Source organism: Nicotiana attenuata, unplaced genomic scaffold (genome assembly GCF_001879085.1).
Source record: "Nicotiana attenuata strain UT unplaced genomic scaffold, NIATTr2, whole genome shotgun sequence".
Classification (NCBI taxonomy): domain Eukaryota; kingdom Viridiplantae; phylum Streptophyta; class Magnoliopsida; order Solanales; family Solanaceae; genus Nicotiana; species Nicotiana attenuata.
In genome coordinates, this window is record NW_017671187.1 from 14,931 (window position 1) to 42,668 (window position 27,738).

At 39.9% G+C, this 27,738-nt stretch overlaps 1 protein-coding gene and 1 pseudogene across 2 annotated transcripts; both read left to right on the top strand.

The window, feature by feature from the left end:
• The first annotated feature begins 1,129 nt into the window (after nucleotides 1-1,129).
• Nucleotides 1,130-2,365, top strand: LOC109206512 (annotated as a pseudogene). The gene has a single exon (XR_002064885.1). The product of XR_002064885.1 is annotated as a pyrophosphate-energized vacuolar membrane proton pump-like (transcript).
• Nucleotides 2,366-19,471: 17,106 nt separating this feature from the next.
• LOC109206513 lies at nucleotides 19,472-19,975 on the top strand. The gene has a single exon (XM_019369334.1). It carries the CDS (start codon nucleotides 19,472-19,474, stop codon nucleotides 19,973-19,975), a length of 504 nt encoding a protein of 167 aa, XP_019224879.1.
• The last annotated feature ends 7,763 nt before the right edge of the window (nucleotides 19,976-27,738 follow it).

The window sequence follows — 27,738 nt, forward strand, 5'->3', positions numbered from 1 at the left end:
TGAGTTTTTGGAGTTTGGCGTATGCCGATTCGGGTTTGATACCGGGATGTTTGGCGCCTATTGTGGAAGTTAGCATTTTAGAAGAAATTTCATAAGTTTGGCTTGAAGTGCATTTCAGTGTTATCGATGTCCGTTTGAGATTTCGAGACTGTGAATAGCTCCGTATGGTGATTCTGGAGTTGTGGGCGCAATAGTGAATTTGGAGGTCCGTAGATCATTTTGAAGTTATTTGGCTAAAGATAGAAAATTGAAGGTTTTGAGAAGTTTGACCGGAAGTGGACTTTTTGATATCAGGGTCGGAATCCGATTCCGAAAGTTAGAGTAGGTCCGTAATGTCGAATATGACTTGTGCGCAAAATTTGAGGTCAATCGGACGTGATTTGATAGGTTTAAACATCGGAAATAGAAGTTTGAAATCTTAAAGTTCATTAAGCTTGGATTGGAGGTCGATTCGTGGTTTTAGAGTTGTTTGGTATGATTTGAGGCCTCGAGCAAGTGCGTAACGTGTTTTGGGATTGGTTGGTAAGTTCGGTTGAGGTCCCGGGGGCCTCGGGTGGATTCCAGGTGGTTAACGGATCGAAAATGGAAATTTTGGAAGGCTGAGGTTTGCTGGTTGCTGTCATAACCGCATCTGCGGTTTTTGGATCGCAGATACAGGACCGCAGATGCGGCACTTCAATTGCAGAAGCGGTTTTGGGCTAGAAGAGAAGGGACTGCAGATGCGGTCATATTTCCGCAGATGCGGGACCGCACCTGCGGTAGAGGAATCGCAGAAGCGGAATGGGGCTGCTAGGCTGGGACCGCAGATGCGGTCATTTTTCCGCAGATGCGGGACCGCACCTGCGGTGGTGGAGTCGCAGAAACATAAGAGGGACAGCATGGTGAGGACCAAAAATGCGGTACTGGAACCGCACCTGCGGAACAGCAGAAGCGGTCTAGAGGCCGCAGGTGCGGAAGTAGCTGGAGGCGGAGGGGTTGTTTTAAAATCGGGATTTGGCCATTTTCTCTCATATTTTCATGGCTTGGGCGATTTTTGGGGAGCTTCAAGAGGGGATTTTCGTCATCAATGTCAAGGTAAGTCACTCCTACCTATTTTGAGTTAAATACATCAACTAAGTATGGATTTGAGACTATACCAGCAATGCTTACAGCCCTGTGCAAGATGTTGCTGATTCATGTCGGACTGGTGCTGCAACAAATGTTATTTTTGGCCTTGCCTTGGGTTATAAATCAGTGATCATCCCCATATTTGCCATAGCAGTCACTATATTTGTTAGCTTCAGCTTTGCTGGAATGTATGGTATTGCAGTTGCTGCCCTAGGAATGCTGAGCACTATAGCCACTGGTTTGGCAATTGATGCATATGGTCCCATCAGTGATAATGCAGGAGGCATTGCTGAGATGGCTGGAATGAGCCACAGAATCAGAGAGAGAACTGATGCACTTGATGCTGCAGGAAACACCACTGCAGCTATTGGAAAGGGATTTTCCATTGGTTCTGCTGCTCTCGTGCCTTTGGCCTCTTTGGGGCATTTGTCAGCCGAGCAGCAATTTCCACTGTAGATGTCTTGACACCTAAAGTATTTATTGGTTTGCTAGTCGGTGCCATGCTTCCTTATTGGTTCTCCGCCATGACAATAAAGAGTGTTGGAAGCGCTGCTCTTAAGATGGTTGAGGAAGTGCGCAGGCAATTCAACACCATTCCTTGTCTCATGGAAGGAACTGCCAAGCCTGACTACGCCACCTGTGTCAAGATCTCTGCAGATGCATCGATCAAGGAGATGATTTCACCTGGTGCTCTTGTCATGCTCACTCCATTGATTGTTGGAATCTTGTTTGGCATCGAAACACTTTCTGGTGTGCTTGCAGGATCTCTCATCTCCGGTGTACAGATTGCCATCTCTGCATCTAATACAGGTGGTGCCTGGGATAATGCTAAGAAGTACATTGAGGCCGGAGCCTCAGAACATGTAAGAACCCTTGGCCCCAAGGGATCTGATGCACACAAGGCTGCTGTGATTGGTGACACTGTTGGTGACCCTCTCAAGGACACATCCGGACCATCATTGAACATTCTTATCAAGCTGATGGCTATCGAATCGCTCGTGTTTGCTCCCTTCTTCGCCACTCACGGTGGTCTTCTCTTCAAGCTATTTTAAAACGAATGCCACTCCTATATCACATGAGTGTCTCACAAAATCTATCGCTCCCTTTCTCTTCGTTTAACAACCTTTCCAGCATTTTTCGTGTTTTTAGTCACTAGAATGTGGGTTGTGGAAGGAGAGATATTCACGACAATGAGTGTTGATGGTAAGGGTGGAATGTTTTTGCAGAATTCAGAAGAACATCAATATTCTTTCCTAGAGTAATTTGTATCAGTTTCTTAAATACCTTCTTGTCCTTGCCCGTTTCGGGTGTTAAAAAAAAGTATGGATTTGAGCATTTAAATTAGTATAAATTTGAGGTTTTGGTGGAAAACCTAGAAAATTAGTAATCTTGGAATTTAGCCACGATTTTGGGGATGAAATTAAGAGAAAATCATATAATTGAGTTCGTGAATTCATGGGTAATCTTTATTTCGAAAAATTTCGGATTCCGGGCACGTGGGCCCGAGGGCATTTTTGTCAACTTTTCGATCGGGGTTAGGAATTGCTATAAATTGGATTATAATGAGTACCTTAGCATATATTAATGGATCTACATAATTATTGGCTAGTTTTGGAGCGTTGTGCATCGATTCGAGTCTTCGGAAAGGCGTGGAATGCCAGTTATGGACCTTCGGAGCGAGGTGAGTCTCCTTTCTAACCTTGTAAGAGGGAATTGTCCCCATATGTGAAATAATTGATTATGTGCTCCTATTTGTTGGGGGCTACGTACGCACGAGGTGACGAGAGTCCATGCATAGCTACTATTATGCTATTGTCCGGGTAGTTAGGACCCAAAAGCATGCTATACTTGGATTAATTGTAAAGATACCGACATTTGAATTGCTTAAATCACATCGAATTAGCAAACGAATTTCTAAACAGATAAAACTTCATTTTTCTTAAATGGTTTAAAGAGGATTGTTTTCATTGGATAATTACTCTGCGTGGACTTCTTGATTGACTGTCTGTGTGTTATTTTTGGAACGGGCCGAACGCCTCGGCAGATTTAATAGATGCATCTATAGGCGCACCGTCGACCCTCGGCAAGTGCACAGTTTACATTTCTGTTGGAGCGGGTCGTCGACCTCGGCATGATTTGCGCATGCTTTTATTGCTGCTTGAACTTATTAAAGTTGTTATTGCCCCTTCATGGCTTGAGAATATTTGGAAAATAATGGAAAAGGAATTTGGGAAATTTCCCATAAAAGGAATAATAGTTTACTTGTTCCCTTCTATTTGATAAAAATCATGTTGGTAGAAATTCACGATTTAATGAACTATTGACATCATTATTGGACCACTAGTAAGTGTCGTAGTTAACCATCTCGTCTCTACTTCTTCGAGATTAGGCGGGATACTCATTGAGTACACGTTGTTTTCGTACTCATAGTACACTTCTGTGCATTTTTGTTGCACAGGTATATGTAACTCTAGCGGTCTACTGGGCATAGCAGCACGGATGAATCTGGGACTAGGTGAGCTGCATTATTCGAGACGGCCGCAGCTAGAGCAATCCCTTCTAGTACACGGTATTTACTTCCTGTCCACTGTATTCCGGACGGATGTTGTATTTTATTTCCTTGTCAGTAGATGATCATGCACTTGTGACACCTGGTTCTGGGATGGTTTGAAGTATTTTGTATTAACTGCTTATCATTTAAATTTGATTTGAGACTATTATCTTTTAAATCGCTAAATATGAAAGGAAAATCCTAGATTACAAAGTATTAAAACAAGATTTTGATTAAGTAATTTGGTTGGCTTGCCTGATAGCAGTGTCCGGCGCCATCACGACCCTTAGTGAATTTTGGGTCGTGACATCTCCGGCCTTGCTCCGGCATGCCATGGCTGTTCGAACCTGATTTTGACTTCTCTGGCTTAGATCAGTGACTTTTCCAATCCTTTATCACTACTTGGGTTCTTCTGAAACCCTAACCCTTCGAGGTTTCTCCGATTCTTTTAGATCCGTTGTACATTTGTGTTTTCTCTAAGGTTTTTAGCATTTTTCTCAAAGTTCTTTCAAAACCATTTCTTTTTTCGATCTAAGGTTTTTCTTTTGAGATATTTAAATGTTTCTCTGATTTTCTATTTCTTTTGTGTGTTTCTTCTATTGTATTTTCCTCTACTGTGTTTTTGTGTGTTTCTTCTATTGTGTTTTCCTCTACTGTGTTCTTGTGTGTTTCTTCTACTATATTTGCCCCTACTGGGATCTCGAGTGTTTCTTATTAAGTTTCCTCTACTGTGTTCTAGTTAAGTTTCTTCTAATACTTCTTAATATGCTTCCCCTACTGTTCTTATCAATTCTTTTACATTATGTTCTGTATTAGTCTCCTCTATTATGTTTTCTTTGGGCTCTTCTGCTATGTTTCGCATGTTACTCTTCTATCATGTTTCTCATGAGTTTCTGTTGCTGAAAGGAACATGTTAAAGGTTTCAGTTCTTTTCTGAGACCTCTAAACCTGTTTTGACTCAGTTACTTGTCCTCTCATATCTGCACTCAATTGATGGTAGAAACCCTAGAATTTTGGGGGGGGGGGGGGGGTTCTTCCAAGTTTGGAAACCATTGGCTATGTGATTTGCTTGAATTGGTTTTTATTTCAAAGCCCTAACTCTTCCAGACCTATTTCGAGTCTCTCAACTGAGTTTTGAAATCCTTGCTTTTCATGTGATTCTGACTTTTGCTAAACTCTTCTAAGGTCTTTTACAATGGATCTTTTGTATGCTACTAGATGCCACTTCTCTTCTACATTGCTGACCTATGTGACAACCATGTTCCTATAGTCTATTATCTACCGATTTTTGCAATGGCACGACATCTTCTTTCAACTTAACATGTTTGTATGCTCTTTATATGTGATGAACTTCCCTCTAAAATGGCTTTCAAGTTTGTGATTTGTTCAGACTTCTTTCTGAATATGTCTGATTGATTTCTTTCCTTGTTTGCTGATTTCCCTGTGATTCGGGTTAAGTTAAAACCTTTCTTAGTTTTTCTGACTTGGTTCATTCATAGACCAGTAAATCTCTGATCCTTGATTTACTGGCTACTAATTGATTTTCTTACCTTATTTATGCAACCGTGTATTTCAAAATTCTGCCCTTAAGTAATTTTTTTTAATGTATTTACCCCTAAGTGCCTACTTTGCACAAAAGGTTTGTTTAATTTCTTTCCTTAAATAACTTTTACAGTTTGAATCTGAATTCCTTAATTAAAGGAAATCTTGTGTGATTGATTCTTAATTGGTATTCAGTTCCTTAGCTGTTTTCTTACCTTATATTTGCCTGATTTTCACACTATAAATGCATTACTCTTTCATTAACACACGATCATCATACACAGTCTTTTCTGAACTCACACTTACACACAATAGTATTCTCTCTTCTTGTCTGCATTGTGGCCTATTTACAAGACCTACTGTTTTTCTCTATTTTTTCTTTGAAATTGGTATGTCCTGATTTAAGCTTTAAGCACTACAACAATGTGTTTATTTACTGCTTTTGTATCCATGTCTACTTACTATTTCTGTATGGTTCAACACTCAAATTAGCATGCTGATTTCTTTCTGCCTGTTCCTATTATAAATCCCTATTCCCCACCCCCTTGTGTGTTTAAGCTATGGATTGGAGCATGGCAATATGTAAGTTATTGCCCATGAATCAAACCTGATCCCTTAGGGATCCTAGCCTCTATTAATGTGTGTTTGGACAAGCTTATGGTATGCTAGCATTCTCCATTGATGGGCATGCCTATAGCTTGTCCTTTACCTTTTTCAATTTCCCTATCCCCCTAAACCCCTTATGTGTATTTATTTTCCTCTCTTTTTCCCCTATTCCCTCTCAGAATTCTGCTTCTGTACCTGCACTCTCTCTTAGTCTCTTAAGTTCTACTCCTCTCAGGTGAGTCTTGCCTTGGGACCCATGAGCTCCCTCTGAACTTAGACACATGAGGGCTGGCATTTCCACACTGCACTTGTCCCTATTCTGGTTTTAAATTTGGGTGTGAGCACTGCCCGGGGTCCTGTTGAGGCCCTTAGGGAACTCTGACACACTCAAGTTTGAGAAAGGCTTTGAAACAAATGGCATTTGAAGTGGTTTGGTCCATAACTCAGAAAGGAAGACAGGAATCTGTCTTCCTCTGATTGTCATTTTTCTTTCTTTCATTTTTCAATGTAATTCATTACTGGGGCTGGCTAGTGAAAAAGGGTTGGGTATTTATGCATGCAAAGGGTAGGACCATGCCTATAGGATTATTTATTTCTGCATATTCAATCATATTTAGAAATCATGCCTATAGGATTATTTTAATTCTGCATATTCAATCATATTTGGAAATCCTGCCTATAGGACTATCTTGATTCTGCATATTCAATCACATTTAGAAACCATTGTCAATGCCCCCTTACTCTAAAGGCGAAATCGGGTTTACGACATTCGGGCGGACAACTCTATTCCTTTTAGGAATTTGGAATTTTTGAGATTTAGAAGAGTCGCTACCTAATGATTAAGTGCATTAGGACACCAAGGAGTAAAAAAAAAAGAAAAGAACTAGAGAATGGGTAAGGGCTTGAAATTATCTCAGGGGGAAGGTGTTAGGCACCCTCCAAGATCCACTAATGTGGTTCCCGGCCATGCTAAAATCGTGACTTCAAAGCGAATAAACATACAAAACAACTTCCATATAACGATTGCAAGTAGGATTGTATAAATGTTAAATAAGCATGCTGAAGTTATGGAATAAGTGGTTTCATAGTCGTTTAAAGAATGTGTAAGTGCACAAAAATGGGGGTCAAGTAAATAATGCAAATAATCAGACAAAGAAGTAAAACGGGCGGAAGTTTAAAGAGAACAGTGTTGGAAATTCCAAAGAGGTTTGAATTAAAGTAAAATGCAAAGTTTAAAGAACTGAAAAAAACTAGCAGTTTAAAGGAAATAAGAATGTAAGCATATAAGGAGGGAGGGGGGTCCTAGGTTTGTAAATAACATGGATCATCCACGCAACACCCAGTATTCAATTATACGCGTGGTGTTATCACATGATCATCATCTCCATGTCTACCCTTTACCACCCCGTTAAGGTATTAAAGCGCGGAATAGTATCGTTACTTATTGCATGCTATTACCCGTACCGATCCTATCAGTATCAGAGACATTGAGACTACTAATCCTAAAAGGGGAGGGAATTGGAGCTTTTTCGAGTTTAACTAAGGCGACAAACAAGAACACATAAGCAGTTTGGAGAAGAACAAATAGCAATTAAGGCTCAAATAGGCCTTCTCACTTAAAAGAGCAGATTGTATAGCATGACTTCAAATACTGGTTGTCGTCTGAACTAAATTAAAAAGCGTTAGGACATGCTGATTTATCACATATTTCTCAGATGAGGAGCCCGAATTAACCTTGTCTTGTTGTAGTTACCAAAGCTGACATAGTTAATTAATTACCTAATGGTTTGCCTAAGTGAGACCTATAGACATGATATCTAAGAGAGCGTACTGATTTTAAAGAAAAAGGGGCACTGGTTTTATGAACAAAGATCTGCAGATTTTAAACGACCTTATGACTAGTTTCAGACTCGAAGCTGATTCAGTTGATTATTCCTATAGGCATGATTTCTAAGCGTTATTGGTCTTAAAATGATTACAGAGATGCAAGAGTCCTATAAGCATGGTATTTAGAATGCAGTTGGTTCTTATTAAGCCTGCGATTGTTTGCCTAATGACATGTATATGCAGAAGTGCAAAAAAAAAAACCTAAGATCATGATTTCTATATGCAGAAATGTAGAACTTATAGGCAGGGTTTCTATAGAAATGTAGAAGTTTATAAATAACCTATAGATATGCTGTCTAAGATGAGAATGCAGGAATTCATAAATAACCTATAGGCATGTTTTCTAAGTTGAGAATGCAGAAATAAATAACCTATAAACATGATTTCTAAGATGAGAATGCAGAAATTCATAAATAACTTATAGGCATGATTTTTAAGATGAGAATGCAGAAGTTCATAAATAACCTATAGGCATGATTTCTACCCTTTTTCATACATCCATCCCCATCCCTTTCCACTAGCCATCTCCAACAGGTTGATCCAAAGAAGAGAGAGGCGGTTCAGAGTTGGCCCAGACCGTCCTCAGCCACAGAGATTCGCAGCTTTCTTGGTTTGGCAGGCTATTATCGCCGGTTTGTTCAAGGATTCTCATGAGAAGAACTACCCCATTCATGATTTGGAGTTGGCCGCCATAGTTCACGCGTTGAAGATTTGGAGGCATTACTTGTATGGCGTATCATTTGAGGTGTTCACTGATCATCGCAGTCTTCAGCATTTGATCAAGCAAAAAGATCTTAATTTGAGGTAGCGGAGATGGTTGGAGTTGCTTAAAGATTATGATATTACTATATTGTACCATCCGGGAAAGGCCAATGTGGTGGCCTATGCTTTGAGCCGAAAGGCAGTGAGTATGGGGAGTTTGGCATATATTCCGGTTGGGGAGAGACCTCTTGCAGCTGATGTTCAGGCCTTGGCCAATCGGTTCATGATGTTGGATATTTCGGAGCCCAGTCGGGTATTGGCTTGTCTGGTTTCTCGGCCTTCTTTATATGATCAAATAAGAGAGCGCCAATATGACGATCCTCATTTGCTTGTCCTTAGGGATAGAGTTTAGCGTGATGATGTCAGAGATGTGACCATCGGTGATGATGGGGTGTTGAGGATGCAGGGCCGGATTTGTGTGCCCAATGTGGATGGGCTTCGGGAGTTGATTCCGGAGGAGGCCCATTGCTCGTGATATTCCATTCATTCGAGTGCGGAAAGATGTATCAAGATTTGAGGCAGCACTATTGGTGGAGAATAATAAAGAAAGACATTGTGGGATTTGTAGCTCGGCGTCTCAATTGTCAGTAGGTGAAATATGAGCATCAGAGACCGGGTGGCTTGCTTCAGCAGATGGATACACTACAACAAAAAAAGCCTTTAGCGGCAATTATTTAGTGCTAATAACCTAATAGCCGCTAATTTATTCTTATATTGTGCATATTTCTGGCAAAAAGATATCGGCTGGAAAAAGGTACTCTTATACTGACAATAAAAAGGATTGGCCACTAAAAATCGCTTAATTGAGGATAAATATTTTTATTTTATATTTCCCTCCAATTTTTTCACACTCCACTCGCCTATTCCCCCCAAATCGTTTTTTCTGTAAATCAAAAATTAAATTCAGAATTTTTGGGAATACTTCAAGAAGTCTCGATCTATCTCACCACCGCCGCTGCAACCCAACCCAACTCATCTCTTGCTTTTATTAGATTTTAAACATATTTTTGCATCTCTCTTTCCTTGATCTGGTATTTAGGTGTATGTATGTATGTATAAATTCTTTTATATACATATGATATCAGTTAATTATATTCTAATTTGATTCTTTTCCCTCATAGATTCAAAGTAACTAAGGTGATTTTGTATATCTAGGGTTGAGGTTTCCTTCCATCATTTTTTGAGAAAATCAAATGGCCTCTCCACCCGCTAGCGCTCAACAAGCTCCTCTTCTTCGGTGACAATGGTAAGCATTCTTTTTTATTCTCAATTCTAAGTCGCAGTTTTATAGGTAATAACAAATATGTGCCCAGTGGTGGTAGAGAACTTTTGTCAGTCTAAGAATATAATGGAGAGTTGGTCTATGAAATCTCATGACTGCTTGAAGATTTCATAATTAGCAATTTTTAGTATCTTTCTTGTGCTTGAAATGTGCTTCATTTGCTGGTACATCTTTCACTTTAGTGTGACTCGGTGTGAAAATGTTTAATATACTCTTTGTTAGTCATATTCTTCTATAGCCAAATATTTTGTTTTCAGTCTTTTCCAATTCAGTCAATGACCAATTCTATGTGCTATAATATTTGTTTTTTCTATTTAACCTCAAATGTTGGCTACAATGTTTTTTTTATTTTCACTTAGGTGGTTCCACAAAATGCCTTTTATTTTTCTTGTTGGATTCACAAAATTCATAAACCCTTCCTAAGTTGTTGTTGATGGGTGGGGGTTTGCCATGATTATGCAGTAAGCTTGTGATTTTTCAAAAGAAAAGTTAAACTTTCCCTGGGCTAATACTTGAAGGCAATTTTGGCTTTGTCGAGAAATAGGCTTGGTCTTTCACAAGTTGAGAAAAAAGATTAGTATCTAACGGAAAAAAAATTCTTTTAATGAAACTAATACAATTACAAGTGGAAGATGTTTATGTGGCATAAGGGTGTATGGTGGTAAAAAGCTAATCTCATGTTCTGCTTTATAGGTAGATATGTGACTTTGCACATCAAAAAATATACGAAGGTAGATAAGTCAGTTATTCACACATTAAAGAATATTAAATCCCAATACTACAAGTGAGTGCAAGTCCCTCTTGAATTGTACATTTCTGCATTGAGTTTGTTGACTGAATTAATATGTGTTTCCAGTGAGATGCTTCCTTGTAATTATCAAAAGAGTTTCTTCTATGGATGAATATTGTAAATATTAGGATCCGGATAGATGATAGCAGATTAAGAGTATTTTATTTCTCTAACATTTGTCATCAACCTTTGTATCTGAGAGTTGAATTTGAGACAGCTTGAGTAAAGAGTCCTCTTGAGTTGCCTTTTTTATTTCATCAATTTCAACATAAGTAGACACCATTTCATCCATCAAGATCTCTACTTCTTTTAAGAGTTCATCTTTCTCAAATTATTTCCTTTGCAAATCCTCCACTAGCTCACTCAAACTCTTAAAACTTTAGGGGTGCCAAACTCATCTAGATTAGTTACCAACTTCTTGATGTCAAAAGACTACAACAGTGTGTCTTTCCTTTCTAGAATTTAAGTGTGTGTACTTTTAAATCATTGGACGTTGAAAGTTGTGTAAACACAGAACTTGAAAATTTTTGTGATGTAATCTTTCTCTGTAATATACTTGTATCCCATCTCATAGTCAACCATCCCATTGCATGTGCCTTTCAATCAAAGAAGCTTCTTCAGTAGAATGACTCAAGGCTGGTGACATAATGCACTGGTATAATTAGCAAAAAGATGTTTCATTATAGTGCCATTGCTTTTCCTTAGGTGTTTTAAGAAGTGTAGATCAATTTACTTGTTTTGAAACTAAGTAGCTATGTGTTTATGCAATACGGTTACAATCTACAAATTATGGTACTAATAACCTTTAGGTAGCTTTTGAAGCAAACTGAAATTAATTTGAAGTGAGTAATTTCTGGTTGGCAGCTCTGAAAATCTATAATTAATTATAGTACTTTATTTGATACCACCATTAAAGGCAAAGACATAGGACTACATAATGATTGGATATTCATGAAGTAATTTTTATAATTTTTCTTCTTGCAACTTGATAAGAGTGTTTCGTTTGGAGAACAAAATATGCAAATCATATTCATTTGAAGAGAAATGTTTTGATGGTTTCAGAAAGTGGCATCAAAGAGCTTTTCCTCAAATTCAAGATCAGAGTCAACAATACCTCCCAAATCACTATTGTTGGAGCCAATGTTTACCTCTTTGAAATCCTCGACTATGAGTATGAATACTTTTCTTCTACTTATGTGCTCTTTGCTTGGCTAGTTGCTTGGTTGAACCAATAACTAGTGTTCTTAAATGTGGGATGTAGTATCTTGGTCATGACTTCCATTTTCCACCTATTATCCATTTTTATTTAGCTAGTATGTGCATAAAATTTCATGTTCCAATTTGGTTGAAAGATAATACTTGTACTCTCAAGTGTGTTGTTTGGTTACTATCAAGTGATTGATGTATCATCTCTGTTGTTACATTAAAAAGGTATCAAACTTAGCGTACCAAGTTTATTTTGCGCGCTTAAAGTCATGTAGGGCATTTTTGAAGTTTGTAGGCATAATTCTAATAAGCCGACTGCACAAAATCTTAAGGCTTGGCATTTTTTTATAAAGTGCTATAGAAGACGACTGCTAGAACATTTGACTAGATCCCAGAAAGTACTTATCTAGATAAATAACTAAAGAAAAATATTAATATATATTTTGTGAAGGTACCCAACGAAATAATTAGTTTGCATTGATAGTCTCATTTATATCCTGAAGTTTTACGGCCACATGTATATTCTTGTAACCTTATGTGTTCTCTTATGAAGAATAGACATTATAGTGTCTCAAAGATCTAGGATTGATTAAAGACAAAAGGAATGCCCTTTGTTGAGTGCAACACAATGTCTTCATGTTTGAATTGACATTTGGACTTCGTATCTATAAATCTTTTCGAGTTTAGCTCTGTTGCGATGGTTAGCAGGAAAGGAATAACATTTCATGTACACTTGATTTTGATTTGATTTAGTAGTAGAAATTCCTTGATATGCTAGTAGTACGAGTGTATATATTTTAGGGAGTTATTTTCTTGACTACTGATGAACATAAAATGTGGTTGCTCATTTGATATTCATTTTATTTTACCATTTTAGGTCATACATTGATGTTCAAAAATATGGCATGTGGTAGTCACTATGATAAAGAGTTGGAGCATATTTCTTAGGTCATCTGCTGTCTAATCTGTAGCTACTTGATAAAATAATTTGTCAGACTCAAAGAGACAGTAGTTATTAGATTCAAATAGTATAGCATTTTTTTAGTGTTGTTGACGGTTTTAAATTATGAATTAGAAGTTTTTGTTCGTTGCGGATTTAATGAAGTGCATTATGATTTTTGGAGTGAAATATTATATAATTAATTTTGAATGTAAATGGACATAACACGTATTAGTAAATATTGGAATATCCTTTATTAATTTTTTAGCGTAATTAAAATAGCGTAAAAAGATGCTCTTTTTATGTTTATTAGATAAATATTTATTGTCCAAAAGAAAAGCCGGCAAATAGAGGAGTAAAGGTCTAACCAATGATAGTTTTAGTGGCCATTATGTTTGTTGCCAAAAGGCTTCCTTTTACGAACAATTATACTAGTCGTTAGCAACAATAACAAAAGCTGCAAAATGTATAGCCTCTGGAATTTTTGGAAAGTTATAGTGGCTATTGTAATAGCTAGTAAACAATTGACGCTAAATCTGAAGGACTTTTACCGGCCATAATAGTGATCTTTGCTAGCACTCTCTCTAATGGCCGCTAAAGCCTTTGCCGACGCCAGTTACAATGGCTAATACTTAATGCCCGGTAAACATTTTAGCAGCAATTTCTATTGCCGCTAAAGAGTATTTCTATTGTCACTAAAAGTCTTTTTTGTTGTAGTGATATTCCAGAGTGGAAGTGGGAGAGAATCACTATGGACTTTGTTGTTGGACTTCCACGGACTTTGAGAAAGTTCGATGCTATTTGAGTTATTGTGGATCGGCTGACCAAGTCCGTGCACTTCATTCCTGTGTGTACAACCTATTCTTTAGAGCGGTTGGCAGAGATCTATATCCGCGAGATTGTTCGTTTGCATGGTGTCCCCATTTCCATCATTTCAGATAGGGGCACTCAGTTTACTCGCAGTTTTGGAGGCCTGTGCAGCGAGAGTTGGGTACTCAGGTTGAGTTGAACATAACTTTTCATCCTTAGACGGACGGGCAGTCCGAGCGTACTATTCAGATATTAGAGGACATGTTGCGTGCTTGCGTCATTGATTTCGGAGGGTCATGGGATCTGTTTCTACGGCTTGTAGAGTTTGCTTATAACAACAGCTACCAATTGAGTATTCAGATGGCTCCATATGAGGCTTTGTATAGGAGGCGGTGTATATCTCTGGTTGGTTGGTTCGAGCTCGATGAGGCTAGGCTATTGGGGAAAGATTTGGTGCAGGATGCTTTGGAGAAGGTGAAAGTGATTCAGGAGAGGCTCCGTACAGCGCAGTCGAGGCAAAAGAGTTATGCTGACAGGAAGGTTCGGGATGTGCCCTACATGGTTGGTGAGAAGGTTCTGCTGAAGGTTTCTCCCATGAAGAGCGTTATGAGATTTGGGAAGAAAGGGAAGTTGAGTCCGCGGTTCATTGGACCTTTTGAGGTACTTCGGAAGATTAGGGAGGTGGCTTATGAGCTTTCTTTGCCACTCAGCTTGTCGAGTGTGCATCCGGTATTCCATGTTTCTATGCTCCAGAAGTATATTGGGGATCCGTCTCATGTTCTGGATTTCAGCACGGTTCAGTTGGATGATGATTTGACCTATGATGTGGAGCAGTAGCTATTTTGGGTCGTCAACTTCGGAAGTTGAGGTCAAAGGATATAGCTTCAGTGGAGGTGCAGTGGAGAGGTCGGCCCATGGAGGAGGCTACCTGGGAGACCGAGCGGGAGATGCGGAGCAGATATCCTCACCTATTTGAGGCTTCAGGTATGATTCGTGACTCGTTCGAGGATGAACGTTTATTTAAATTGGGGAGGATGTGACGACCCGGCCAGTCGTCTCATGAGTTACTGCTCCGTTTCCCCTTTTTCTGCTTCTTTTTGCTTTATTTATCCGTGTTATGTGGTATCGGGTTGGTCGGATCGAGTCCGTAATGATTTTGGTAAGGTTTGAGACACTTTGTCTCTTTTAAGGAAGTTTAAGTTGGAAGAGTCAATCGGATAATTGACTTATGTGTTAGAGGGCTCGGATGTGACTTTCGGTGGTTTGATTAGCTTCGATGAGTGATTTGAGACTTAGGAGTGTGATCGGAATGGGTTTTGGAGGTTTGGAGTAGATTTAGGCTTGAATTGGCGAAGTTGATATTTTGGTGATTTTCGGTTGATGGGTGAGATTTTGATCTAGGGGTCAGAATGAAATTCCGAGAGTTGCAGTAGCTTAGTTATGTTATTTGGGATGTGTGTGCAAAATTTCAGGTCATTCGGACGTGGTTTGGTTGGGTTTTTTATCAAAATCGGAATTCGAAAGATTTTGGAAACTCAGGCTTGAATCCAATGTGTTTTGGTTGATTTGATATTGTTTGAGGTGTTTTAAAGACTGGTACAAGTTTGAATAAGGTTTTAGGATATGTTGATGCCATTGGTTGAGGTCCCGGGGGCCTCGGGCGAGTTTCGGGTGGTCAACCGGACCATTTCATGCCTTGGAGATGTTGCAGAATTGCAGGTTCAACTGTTGCAAAGAATTCCTCTTCGCGATCGCGTAGGGGCTCTCGCGATCGCGTAGAAGGTTTTAAGGGGGAAGTCTAGTTTTTCTTCGTGTTCGCGGAAGTTGGGTCGCAATCGCATAGAGGTAAGGAAGTTGTTGATCGTGAACGCGTAGTGAAGGTCGCGTTCGCGTAGAGTTAAGTGGACCATGGGTCTTGGATGGAAGTTGTTCATCGCGAACGCGGTGGCCAGTCCGCGATCATGTAGGGTCAGATGCTTGAGCATCGCATTTGCATAGAGTAAATTTTTGGAGCTGAGGATTTGTGCTTCGCGATCGCGAAGGTTGTCCCGCGATCGCAATGAAGGAAATTTAATAGCTGGGCAGAATGTTTTAAAAGCTCATTTCCGCGAATTTGAGGCTAAGTTCCTCCATTGTTGGTTGATTTTGAAGCTTTTTGAAGAGGATTGAAGATGGATTCAAGGGGAATCACTTGGAGGTAAGATTCTTGGTTTTAAAACTCGATTCTAATGTGAATTCACCTAGTAAATCATGGAAATTAAGCCAAAAATTGAAGAACTAGGGCTTAGAAATTTAGACTTTTGATTGAGGATTTGATGGACCATTTGAGGTCGGATTTCTGAACTTTTGATATTAAGGAATCTATTGGTGTAAAAATTATTGAATTTCGAGACGTGGGCCCGGGGGTCGGGTTTTGGTAATTTTGGGATTTGTTCAATTATTGATTGTTTTCTCTTGGACTTCGTTCCCTTAGCGTATTTTGACGTCCTCATTCTGATTTTGGATAGATTCGATGCGATTGGAGGACGATTCGAGGGGCAAAGGCGTCGTGAGCTAGAGATTTGACCGGTTCGAGGCGAGTAATGATTGTAAATGATGTTCTGAGGGTTTGAAAACCCGGATTGCACATCGTAGTGCTATATTGAGGTGAAGCACACACTTGATGACGAGTGTGGGGTCGTGCACTATTGGGGATTGTGACTTGGTCCATCCCGATTGATGATTTTACCGCGTATTTGACTGAAATCTATTTGATATCATCATTATTTGGGCTGAATGCCATATTTGGGGTTCGTGCCAACTATTTCAACCCTTCGGGAATTTTTTGTTGATATTTCCTCACTGTTTTGACTTTATACTTGAACTAAGTCATGTTATTTTCCACTGTTTTCCTACTCAGCCATGTTTACTCAGTTTTATTATTTAAAGGATATTTTAAATGATGTTTAGGCTGAGAGACACTGTTTTACTATTGCCCGAGTGGCTTGTGATGATTTTTGACTGAGTAAGGCCGAGGGCCTATGTTGTGAGGAGACACTGATATTGATTTGAGGTTGAGGGCCTGATATATGTACGCCACGAGGTGGCTTGATTGAAATGAGGCCGAGAGCCTAGTGATGACGCCACGAGATGGCTTGATATTGTGCTTGGGCCGTAAGGGGCCTCTCCAGGAGTCTGCACACCCCCAGTGAGCGCGGGTACCCACTGTGATGTGAGATTGAGCCCGAGGGGCTAGTATTGTTCTGAGATGTTGCCCGAGGGACGGTTTTGTTGATACAGTGCCCGAGGGGCGAACCTTTACGTGTTTATCTTCCTTAATTGCCTGACAATTTTATGCTTACTTGCTGAGAAAGGATCTTTACTTATCTCTTAACTGGTTTACTATTTTTAAATGGTTTTACTACTTCATTATAGAATTCCTTGTGCCTTACGTGTTTTTTCGCTTTCAGTCCTTATTTACATTTGTTACTCACTGAGTTGGAGTACTCACTTTACTCCCTGCACCTTGTGTGCAGATTCAGGCGTAGCTGGTTTTGCTCCCGAGTGCTGATCCTTCCAGCTTCAGGTGGACATTCGGAGTTCACGAGGCAGCTGCTTGGCGTCCGAAGTCTCGTGTTTCTCCTCCTTTATCACTTCTATCTCTTTTCAAACATATGTACTAGCTTATAGACTTAGCAGACTTGTATTATGACCTATAGATGCTCATGACTAGTGACACCCCGATATTGGGCTATGTATGGGTGTTCTTCCGCGTGTTTATGTTATTATCTGCTATTTTGGATTTATTTTATCATGTTTAGTCTGTTTCTTAAATGCTTAACTGTTATTAATTAGAAAATGGGAAGTGTCGGCTGGCCTTGTCTTCACGAGAGGCGCCATCACGACCTGGTTCGGGTTTAGGGTCATGACAAGTCGGTGTGGCCAGTTGGGACATCACTTGAGAGATTACCCTCAGCCTCCGAGAAATTTCAATCAGGCTTTTATTCAGTTAGCTTCACCGACTCAGACTACTCATAATACTTCAGGTTCTACAGGTACGAGAAATTGAGGTCGAGGTGTTAGAGATCGTGCTACTGTGAATCAAGGACAAGGGAATGCTGGTAGAGGTCAGGCGAGAGTTTTTGCATTTACTAGACAGGATGCTCAGTCCTCGAATGTTGTGGTTACATGTATTCTTTCTGTCTGTTCATTTGATGCACTTGCATTGATTGATCCGGGATCTACTCACTCGTATGTGTCCTCGTACTTTGATTTGAGGTTTAGTAGACACCCTGAGCTATTGAATGATCTTTTTCTAGTTGCTACTCTTGTTGGATAGTCTCTATTAGCCGAATACGTGTATCGTGCTTGTTAGATTCGGGTTGAGGGCAGAGATACTCTAGCTGACCTTATTGTACTTGATATGATTGACTTTGACATGATGATGGGAATGGATTGGTTATCTTCTTGCTATGCTATAGTCGATTTTCATGCAAATATAGTTATGTTTGAGATACCAAATGAACCCAATTTTATTCTAAGAGGGAGTCAGGTTACATACATTTGCAAAGTTGTATCGTTTATGAAAGCTCAACGACTTCTGAAGAAAGGTTGCTTGGGTTTCTTAGCTATTGTAAATGTCACAAGAAAGGAAATAGTTAGTATAGAAAATGTACTAGTGGTGAGAGAATTTTTTAATGTATTTCCTGAGGATTTACCAGGATTACCTCTAGTACGAAAAATAGACTTTTGTATTGATTTGCTACCTGACACATAGCCCATATCAATACCACCATATCGGATGGCACCAGCAGAGTTGAAGGAGCTAAAACAACAACTACATGATTTGTTAGGTAAGGGTTCATACCGAGTATATCTCCATGGGTGCACCAGTACTGTTTGTAAAGTAGAAAGACGGATCTCTGAGAATGTGCATTGACTACAAGCAGTTAAACAAGATAACAATTACAAAATAAATATCATTTTCCTCGTATAGATGACATGTTTGATTAGTTACAAGGAGCTGCCCACTTTTCAAAGATTGACCTCCGTTCTGTTATCATCAAACTTCGAATCAAAGATAAAGATATTTCTAAGACTGCTTTTAGAAATTGATACGGGCACTATGAATTTCTTGTGTGCCTTTCGGACTGACGAATGCTCCAACTGCATTCATAGATTTAATGAATAGGGTGTTCAAGCCATTTTTGGACAGATTTGTAATAGTATTTATTGATTATATCCTAATATATTCTCGTAGCCAAGGAGAACACGAGAATCATCTCAGGACTGTGTTATAGACATTGCGAGAACATCGGTTTTATGCTAAGTTCTCAAAGTGTGAATTTTGTCTAGACTCAGTATCATTTCTGGGGTATATTGTATCGAAAGATGGAATTACGGTAGATCCTAATAAGACAGAAGCTGTGTAGAAATGGCCCAAACCTACTTCTCCTACAGAGATTCGTATCTTTTTAGGAGTGGAAGGCTATTACATGCGTTTTGTGCAGGATTTCTCCAAAATAGTAGCGCCACTGACCAAGCTAACACAGAAAAATGCTAAGTTTCAGTGGACAGAGGAATGTGAGCAGAGCTTTCCAAAACTCCAAACGTGCCTGACAACTACACCAATATTAGCCTTATCATCAGGTTCTAGAGGATTTTTATTATTCTTGATGCCTCGAGGGTGGGACTAGGATGTGTTCTCATGCAAAATTGTCGTGTTATAGTTTATGCTTCGAGACAATTGAAAAAGCACGAGCAAAACTATCCTACACATGATTTTGAGATGGTCGCATTGGTATTTGCTCTAAAAATTTGGAGGCATTGCGTATATGGCAAAACTTGTGAGATTTATACTAGCCATAAATGTCTGAAGTATACCTTTCAGTAGAGAGATCTGAATCTTTGGCAGCGTCGTTGGATGGAACTACTCAAAGACTATGACTATTTTATTTTGTATCACCTTGGAAAAGCCAATGTGGTAGCTGATGCATTGAGCAGAAATCTATGGGGAGTTTGGCACATATAGCTCCTACAAAGAGACTTTTGGCCAAGGATATTCAGAGACTAAAAGATACAGGTATCGGATTTAGTGTTGGAAATTCAGAGGCATTGTTGGCTTGTGCTCAGGCTAAGTCTTCATTAGTTGAGCGCATTAAGACCACCCAATACGAGGATGAGCGATTATGTAAATACAGAGATAAGATCGTAGCTGGTAAAAGCAAGGATATGATTGTTGAAAGTGATGGTGTGCTTCTAATAAGGAACATACTATGCGTAACATACGTAGATGGGTTGAGACATTCTATTCTTGAAGAAGCCCACAACTCTAAATACACCATACATCCTGGATCAACAAAAATGTGCCCTGACTTGAAGCAATTTTATTGGTGGGAAGGTATGAAGAAAGATGTTGCTAACTTTGTTTCTAGTTGTTTGACATTTCAGCAGGTCAAAGATGAGCATCGGCGACCAGCAGGACAACTACAACAAATTGAGATTCCAAAGTAGAAATGGGAAAGAATTACTATGGATTTTGTCATTGGGATACCACGAGCCCTTAGAGGTTATGACTCTGTATGGGTGATTGTAGATTGACTGACGAAATAAGCACACTTTTTGCCAATGAAGACTACATATGGTGGAGTGAGGTATGCACATGTATTTTTGAACGAAATTGTCCGACTTCACGGAGTTCCAGTATCCATCATCTCTGATAGAGGATCACAGTTCACTTCACATTTTGGAAAATTTTTCAAGAAACATTGGGTACACGAGTAGATCTTAGCACTATAGTTCATCCATAGACAGACGGGCAGTCTGAGCGTACGATACAGATCTTGGAAGATTTGTTGAGAGATTGCATTCTTGAGTTTGGAGGTAGTTGAGACACTTATCCACCTTTAGATGAATTTGCTTACAATAATAGCTTTTAGTCCAGTATTTAAATGGCACCGTACGAAGCATTGTATGGTAGAAGATGCCGTTCTCCTATCGGATGGTTTGAAGCTGGTGAGACTAACTCATTGGGACATGACTTAGTACAAGAAGCTATAGAAAAGGTCCAGTTGATCAGACAGAGATTGCTTGCAGCTCAAAGTAGACAAAAGTCTTATGCTGATAAGAGAAGAAAAGATTTAGTGTTCACAATTAGGGAAAAAGTTTCCTACGAGTCTCTCCTATGAAAGGTATGATGCGATTTGGGAAAAGAGGCAAGCTTAGCCCAAGTTTATAGGGCCGTATGAGATACTAGACCGAGTGGGAGCGGTGGCTTATCGTTTAGCACTTCCTCCTGAATGATCCTTTATTCATCTAGTTTTTCATGTCTCAATGCTAAGAAAATATATATCAGACTCATCTCAGATGCTTGAAGCACATGTTATACCGCTTGATGAGAAGTTGTCTTACGAGGAGGAACCGATGGCTATTGTTGATAAGAAAGTAAGAAAGCTACAGTCAAAATAAATTGAGTTCGTAAAAGTCTTATGGCGAAATCATACAGTTGAAGAAGCTACGTGGGAAATAAAAGATGTTATAAGAGTCAAGTACCTCCACTTATTTCAGTCTACATGTACGTACTTGAGTTAAATTCGGGGACCGAATTTCATAAGGTGGGGAGGATGTAATACCTATATTTTTTATAAGGGTGTATAGGTCATTAGGAAAATAATAATAATAATAATAATAACTAATAAATAAATATGGGAGCAAATTAATAAAACAAAATAACTCAAAAAATTAATAATAGGCAATGGGCTAAAGCCCATAAGAAAGAGAAAACGGGGAAAAAGGGGAAAGGGGGAATAAGGGAAAAGTTGTTGCTAAGCAACAGAAGAAGAAAAACCGAAAAGAAAGAAAGGGATTTAAGGGAAAGGGGGGAAAGACTCACGACTGGGAAAATAAGAAGAGACAACGTGATTTTGGCCTTCTCCTTCCATTGAAGAGCACGACAAGAATTCAACAAAGAGAAAACTAATTAAATAGAGAAGAAGAAGAGGAGGAATGTATGTTTTTAAACATAATTCATAGATTTAATTCATAAATTCCATGGTTATAGAGTTGGGGGTTAAGAATTTTATGAAGAAGTAATATTGATGAAATAAGGTAGTCCATGAAATTTTTGATTAATTGGTGAATATACTATTGGTTTGGGGTTATACACTTATATATTTCTATATATACCAACAACAAAAAAAGGAATATTCTTTCAGAAAATTTTTCGTTTCGTTAGTGATTGGTAATCAACTATGATTGCTATTAATATTGGGAATATTGGAAAAAGTTACAATGGAATTTTAATAGCAGTGAGTTGGGATACTGTAACGGGTCTTGATATTTCAATTAAAATTAGAAGGATCGTTGGGTTATTATACTTCGGCGAATTAAGAGCCAAATATGAAATTTTGAGGATTTGGGTATTCATAACTAGTGATGAATTCAGCCTAAATAAGGCAATTAACACGAGATCGATGTTGATGCAATTATAGATTGATTGAAGAAAGTTGTACGGATCGCTCGAGGTGACGAGTTTGGTATTTCACACGAGTATTGTTAGTAGTAATCTTATCGCAATTTGTGTTTTCATAACTTGCATGATTTACACATGATTTTTGATATGAATATGTTACCAATTATTTTGAGTTGCAACAAGTCTTTTACTCGATATGATACCGAAATAGTTATTTGAGATGGTTAGCGATGGTTAGCGTTGTTTTAATATTTCCATTGTCACTAGATCTATTTTACCATACTTGAATTTACTGGTATCGAAATGAAATTATATGATTTGGTAAGAACTAAAATGCCATATATTGTTTTAAATTATTTTCTACGAGTATATACGGATTACAGAGGCAAGTATAAATGGGAGTGGACATTAAAGGATCCCGTAGCTAACGGCATGTTCGTTAGACCTAGTGCACCTTGTAATTACAGATTACCGTTATTGTAACGACACGACCGGTCGTTTTGAACTTTAGCACGTTGTTCAGTGGTTTGAGGCCATGAGCAGCATCACTTCAGGTATTATGACTGGTGCGCATAGTCGGAATTGCATTTTAGGTAGTTCAGAGCTGATTTGGAAAGAGAATTCTCGGTTCGGAACCTTTAAGTTGAGAGAATTAACTAAGATTGGATTTCCGAGTAAACGACCTAGGAATCAGGATCTGAAGGTTCCAGTAGATTTGCATGATGATTTCGGACTTGGGCGTATGCCCGGATCGGGTTTTGGATGACCCGGGAGCGCTTTGGCACCTATTGTGGAAGTTAGCATTTTGGAAGAAATTTCATAAGTTTGGGTTGAAGTGCATTTCAGTGTTATCGACGTCCGTTTGAGTTTCTGGGTCAGGGAGTAGTTCCATATGGTGATTTTGGTGTTGGGAGCGCGATCAAAAGTAAATTCGCAGGTCCGTGGGTCAGTTTCGAGTCATTTGGCTAAAGATAGAAATTTGAAGGTTTTTGAGAAGTTCGACCGGAAGTGGACTTTTTGATATCGGGGTCGAAATCCGATTCCGAAAGTTGGTGTAGGTCCGCAATGTCGAATATAACATGTGGGCAAAATATGAAGTCAATCGGACGTGATTTGATAGGTTTAAACATCGAAAGTAGAAGTTTGAGATTTTAATGTTCATAAAGCTTGGATTGGAGGTCGATTCGCGATTTTTGCGTTGTTTGATGTGATTTGAGCCTCGAGCAAGTCCGTGATGTGTTTTGGGACTGGTTGGTATGATTGGTTGGGGTGCCGGGGGCCTCAGGTGGATTCCGGGTGGTTAACGGTTCGAATTTGGAAATTCTGGGAAGGCAGAAGCTGCTGGTTGCTGATATAACCGCACGTGCGGTTCCTAAACCGCAGGTGCGGGAACGCAGAAGCGGTCCATCTATCGCAGAAGCGGCCCAAGGCCAGGCAGCCCAAGACTGCAGATGCGACTCTAAATCTGCAGAAGCGGAATCGCAGAAGCGGTGGGCCTGTCCGCAGAAGTGGCCCAGACCGCAAAAGCGGTTTTCTTTCCACAGAAGCGGTGGTCACAGGTGCGGCCCAGGACCGCACATGCGAAAATCGCAGAAGCCAGTGGCCTTCATTTATTCGGGCTCTAGGCTATTTTTGCTCATTTTCACTCATTTTTTGGGCGATTTTGGAGCTCTTGGAGGGGTGATTCTGCCTATCATTGTGAGGTAAGTTATTTCCAATTAATGTGAGTTTAATACTTGAGTTTTGGGTAGATTAACACATAAAAATTAGTGAAAATCATGGGAATAGAGTAAAACCTAGGGTTTTATAAAAAAGCAAGATTCAACCACAAAATTTCTTATGGAATGAAGTAGAAATCATATATTCTTGATCCTTAGGTAATAAAGAACAACTTTCTTCGAAAAATTTCGGAATCCGGCTCGGGGTCGGATTTTAGGAAACTTGTGTTTAAGGTTGGGAAATTTCTTAAATAGTTAGAATGCGATCTTGTGAGCTTGTATTAACTAATTCTTACCTTGTTTATCTAGTTTTGGATCGTTCGGCTCCAAATTGAGAGTTTGAGCTCGTTCTTGGTAGTGGAAGTACGCTTTGGAGCGAGGTGAGTCTCCTTTCTAACATTGTAAGAGGGAATTGTCCCCATAGGTGAAATAACTGACTATGTGCTCCTATTTGTGGGGGCTACGTACGCATGAGGTGACGAGTGTCCGTGCGTAGCTACTAAAATGTGTAAGTCCGGGTAGTCTAGGACCCAAAAGAATGTTATACTTGGAATATCTGTGATCTTATTGATAGTTGAATTTCTTAAATTCTATCGAATTGGTAAATGAATTTCTAAAAGGATTAAACTTCATTTTCTTAAATCAATAAAAGAGAATTGTATTTTATTTGGATAGATGTTCCCCGATAAATTCTTAATTTTCTGTTTGAGCATGTATTTCTATGTGTACCTGCGTCGCATGTAAGGTTCGCGAGAAGGATGATTGTTTATCTAAATTTGACCGCGTCGCATGTATGGTTCGCGAGCGGGGTAATAGATGCATCTATGGTTCGCATCGTTCGACCCTCGGCAGTGCACATTTTACACTTATGTTGGATCGGGCCGTATGACCTCGGCATGAGTTGCGCATGCTTGTATTGCTTGCCTTGAGATTTATTGATATTGATATCTTGTCACGACCCCAACCCCGGTCGTGATGGCACCCAACACAATGCTAGGCAATCCCGACCATTTCGTCACTCACAATCCCTTTTTGTTAGAGTTTATAACCAATTAACAGGATTAAATGCCATTTAACACAAGTTTAACTCTGCAGCAGTAGATAAAACAGTGCGGAAACCATTAAAATGCTAATACAAATCCCAAATGATCTGGTGTCATGATTCGAGAGCCTCTAATACAAATTCGAGTAGCAGCCTATACTTAAAGCAGTCTAGAATGCGGAAATAAAGAGGATAAGGGAAGAAATCGGGTCCTCCGGACGCCATGCAGCTACCTCGATAACTCCAGAAATAAGCTAAACAGCAGTTGAAAGCTCAACTATGCCTCCGGGATACCTGTATCTGCACACATGGTGCAGGGGGTAAAGTGAGTACTCCGACTCAGTGAGTAATAGCAATAAATAACGACTGACGGTAAGAAAACTCGTAAAAACACTATGCAGTTCTATATAAAAACAGTAAGTACATTAAACAGCAGGTAACTGAAGAAGTCAGGTAAATATCCCTAAACCGGTTCTCAACACTTTACTTCTCACAATACCCGATAGTGTGATTATACCGTTGCGGCGTGCAGCCCGATCCACATATATATAGTGCAGCCTATATATATATATATATATATATATATATATATTGCTGCGGCGTGCAGCCCGATCCAATAATAATAGTCGACTGCGCTCACTGGGGGTGTGCAGACTCCGTAGGGGCTCCTACAACCCAAGCGCTATGCTACTGCGGCGTGCAGTCCGATCCATATAATATACTACCGCGGCGTGCAGTCCCATATAATATACTACTGCGGCGTGCAGTCCGATCCATATAATATACTACTGCGGCGTGCAGTCCGATCCATATATGTATATATATACTGCTGCGACGTGCAGCCCGATCCGTTGTATATCAATTACCCTCACTATGGGGGTCCTTGGCCCCTCTCAGTCGATATAGACTTGGCCTCTCGGGCACACTCAGCTAAGACAGGGTTTCCAACCGTCCAGTTATTCTCATTAGGATTTACCAATTTCTAAAGCCGGTTTATATTATGTTTATCAGTTAAGAACATGTCTGAGGGTATGATTTTTATCGAGTAAAGTGAGGTCAACCAGTACAAATACCCCCTAAGGGTTCTACAGATCGGCACAAGGCACCAAACTTGGCAACTAGCCCAGAATATAATGATATTAATTAAGTCTCAGTCAAAATATAGTAGAATCATCAATCGGGATGGACCAAGTCCGAATCCCCAGCAATACCTGACCCCACGCTCATCATGCAGCGTGTGTCTCATCTCAACATAGCACCACGTTGTGCAAATCCGGGGTTTCAAACCCTCAGAACCTCATTTATACCCATTACTCACCTCAAGCACGCCAAAATCCTAGCTCGCTATGCCTTTGCCTCGCAAATCAACCTCCTCGAGTGTCGAATCTGATCAAAACCACAAGGAATACGTTACAATAGGCTAAGGGAATACAACCCAATCGAAAAGACTCGAAAAATATCGAAAATCACGAAGTTGGCAAAACCCGAGCCCCGGGCCCACTTCTCGAAAAATTATAAAATTCACATCACCGGATTCCTCATCTCGCCACGAGTTCATACATATCAAATTTACCAAAATCGGAGTCCGTTTGGCCCTTCAAATTCAATTTTAGATTACCAAATTCCCAAGCCCTAGCTTTACCCTCTTTTGATGAATTTCAACCAATTTCCATGTTAAATCTATCATAATTTCATGTATTTAGGCCAAGGAACTTACCTCCAATCACACCTAGTCGAAATCCCCCTTCAATTCCGTCCAATAGCTCTCAAGCTTGCTTAAAAATGGTGGAAATAACATAAGCTTCGCGGAACAAAATGAACATTAAAACCCTTTCTGGTAGCAGGGATTTCCGCTTCTGCGGTCCCTATTCCCGCATCCGCGATACCGCTTCTGCGGAACCTCATTTAAATTCCAAAAACCGCTTCTGCTGTAACCCTTCCGCATCTGCGGACCCGCATATGCGGATACTCTTCCGCTTCTGCGGAAATGCCTGACCTTAAGCCTTTCGCACCTGCGACCTTTGCCTTCGCATCTGCGCAACCGCATCTGCGGTTCTTTTTTCCGCGGATGCGAAAATACCTGATGCTGCCAAAACCTGCAATTTCTCACTTCAAATTTCATTCCGTTGGCCATCCGAAATCACCCCGAGGCCCTCGGGACCTCAACCAAAGGTGCCAACCCATCCTAAAACATCATTCAAACTTGCTCCAATCATCAAAACACTACAATTAACACCAAAACCATCAAATTACATCGAATTCAAGCCTAAGTTTCCTAAAAACTTCCGAAATGCGCATTTGATCAAAAAGCCGACCAAAACACCTCTGAATGATCTGAAATTTTGCACACACATCCAAAATCACCTAACGAAGCTACTGCAACTCTCGGTATTCCATTCCGACCCCCGGATCAAAATCTCACCTACCAACCGGAATTCGCCAAAATACTAACTTCGCCAATTCAAGCCTAATTCTACACCGGACCTCCAAAATCAATTCCGATCACAATCCTAAGTCACAAATCGTCCCCCGAAGCTAACCGAATCACCGGAAATCACGTCCGAGCCCTCTAACTCAATAGTTAACATCTGGTTGACTTTTCCAAAACAAGCCTTCCTGAAAGAGACTAAGTGTCTCATTTCCATCCAAACTCAATCCGAATCAACTTATTCACCCAAGACTCGTATAATAACACATAAGGAAGCAGAAAATGCAGGAAACGGGGCGGTAACTCTCGTGACGACGGGCCGGGTTGTCACATCCTCCCCAACTAAAACAAACGCTCGTCCTCGAGCGGGTCAAGAAACATACCTGGAGCCATAAACAGGTGAGGATATCTGCTCCGCATCTCCCGATCGGTCTCCCAAGTAGCCTCCTCCACGGGCCGACCTCTCCGCTGCACCTTTACTGAAGCTATATCCTTTGATCTCAACTTTCGAACCTGATGACCCAAAATAGCCACTGGCTCCACATCACAGGTCAAATCATCATCCAACTGAACAATGCTGAAGTCCAATACACGAAACGGGTACCCAACATACTTCCG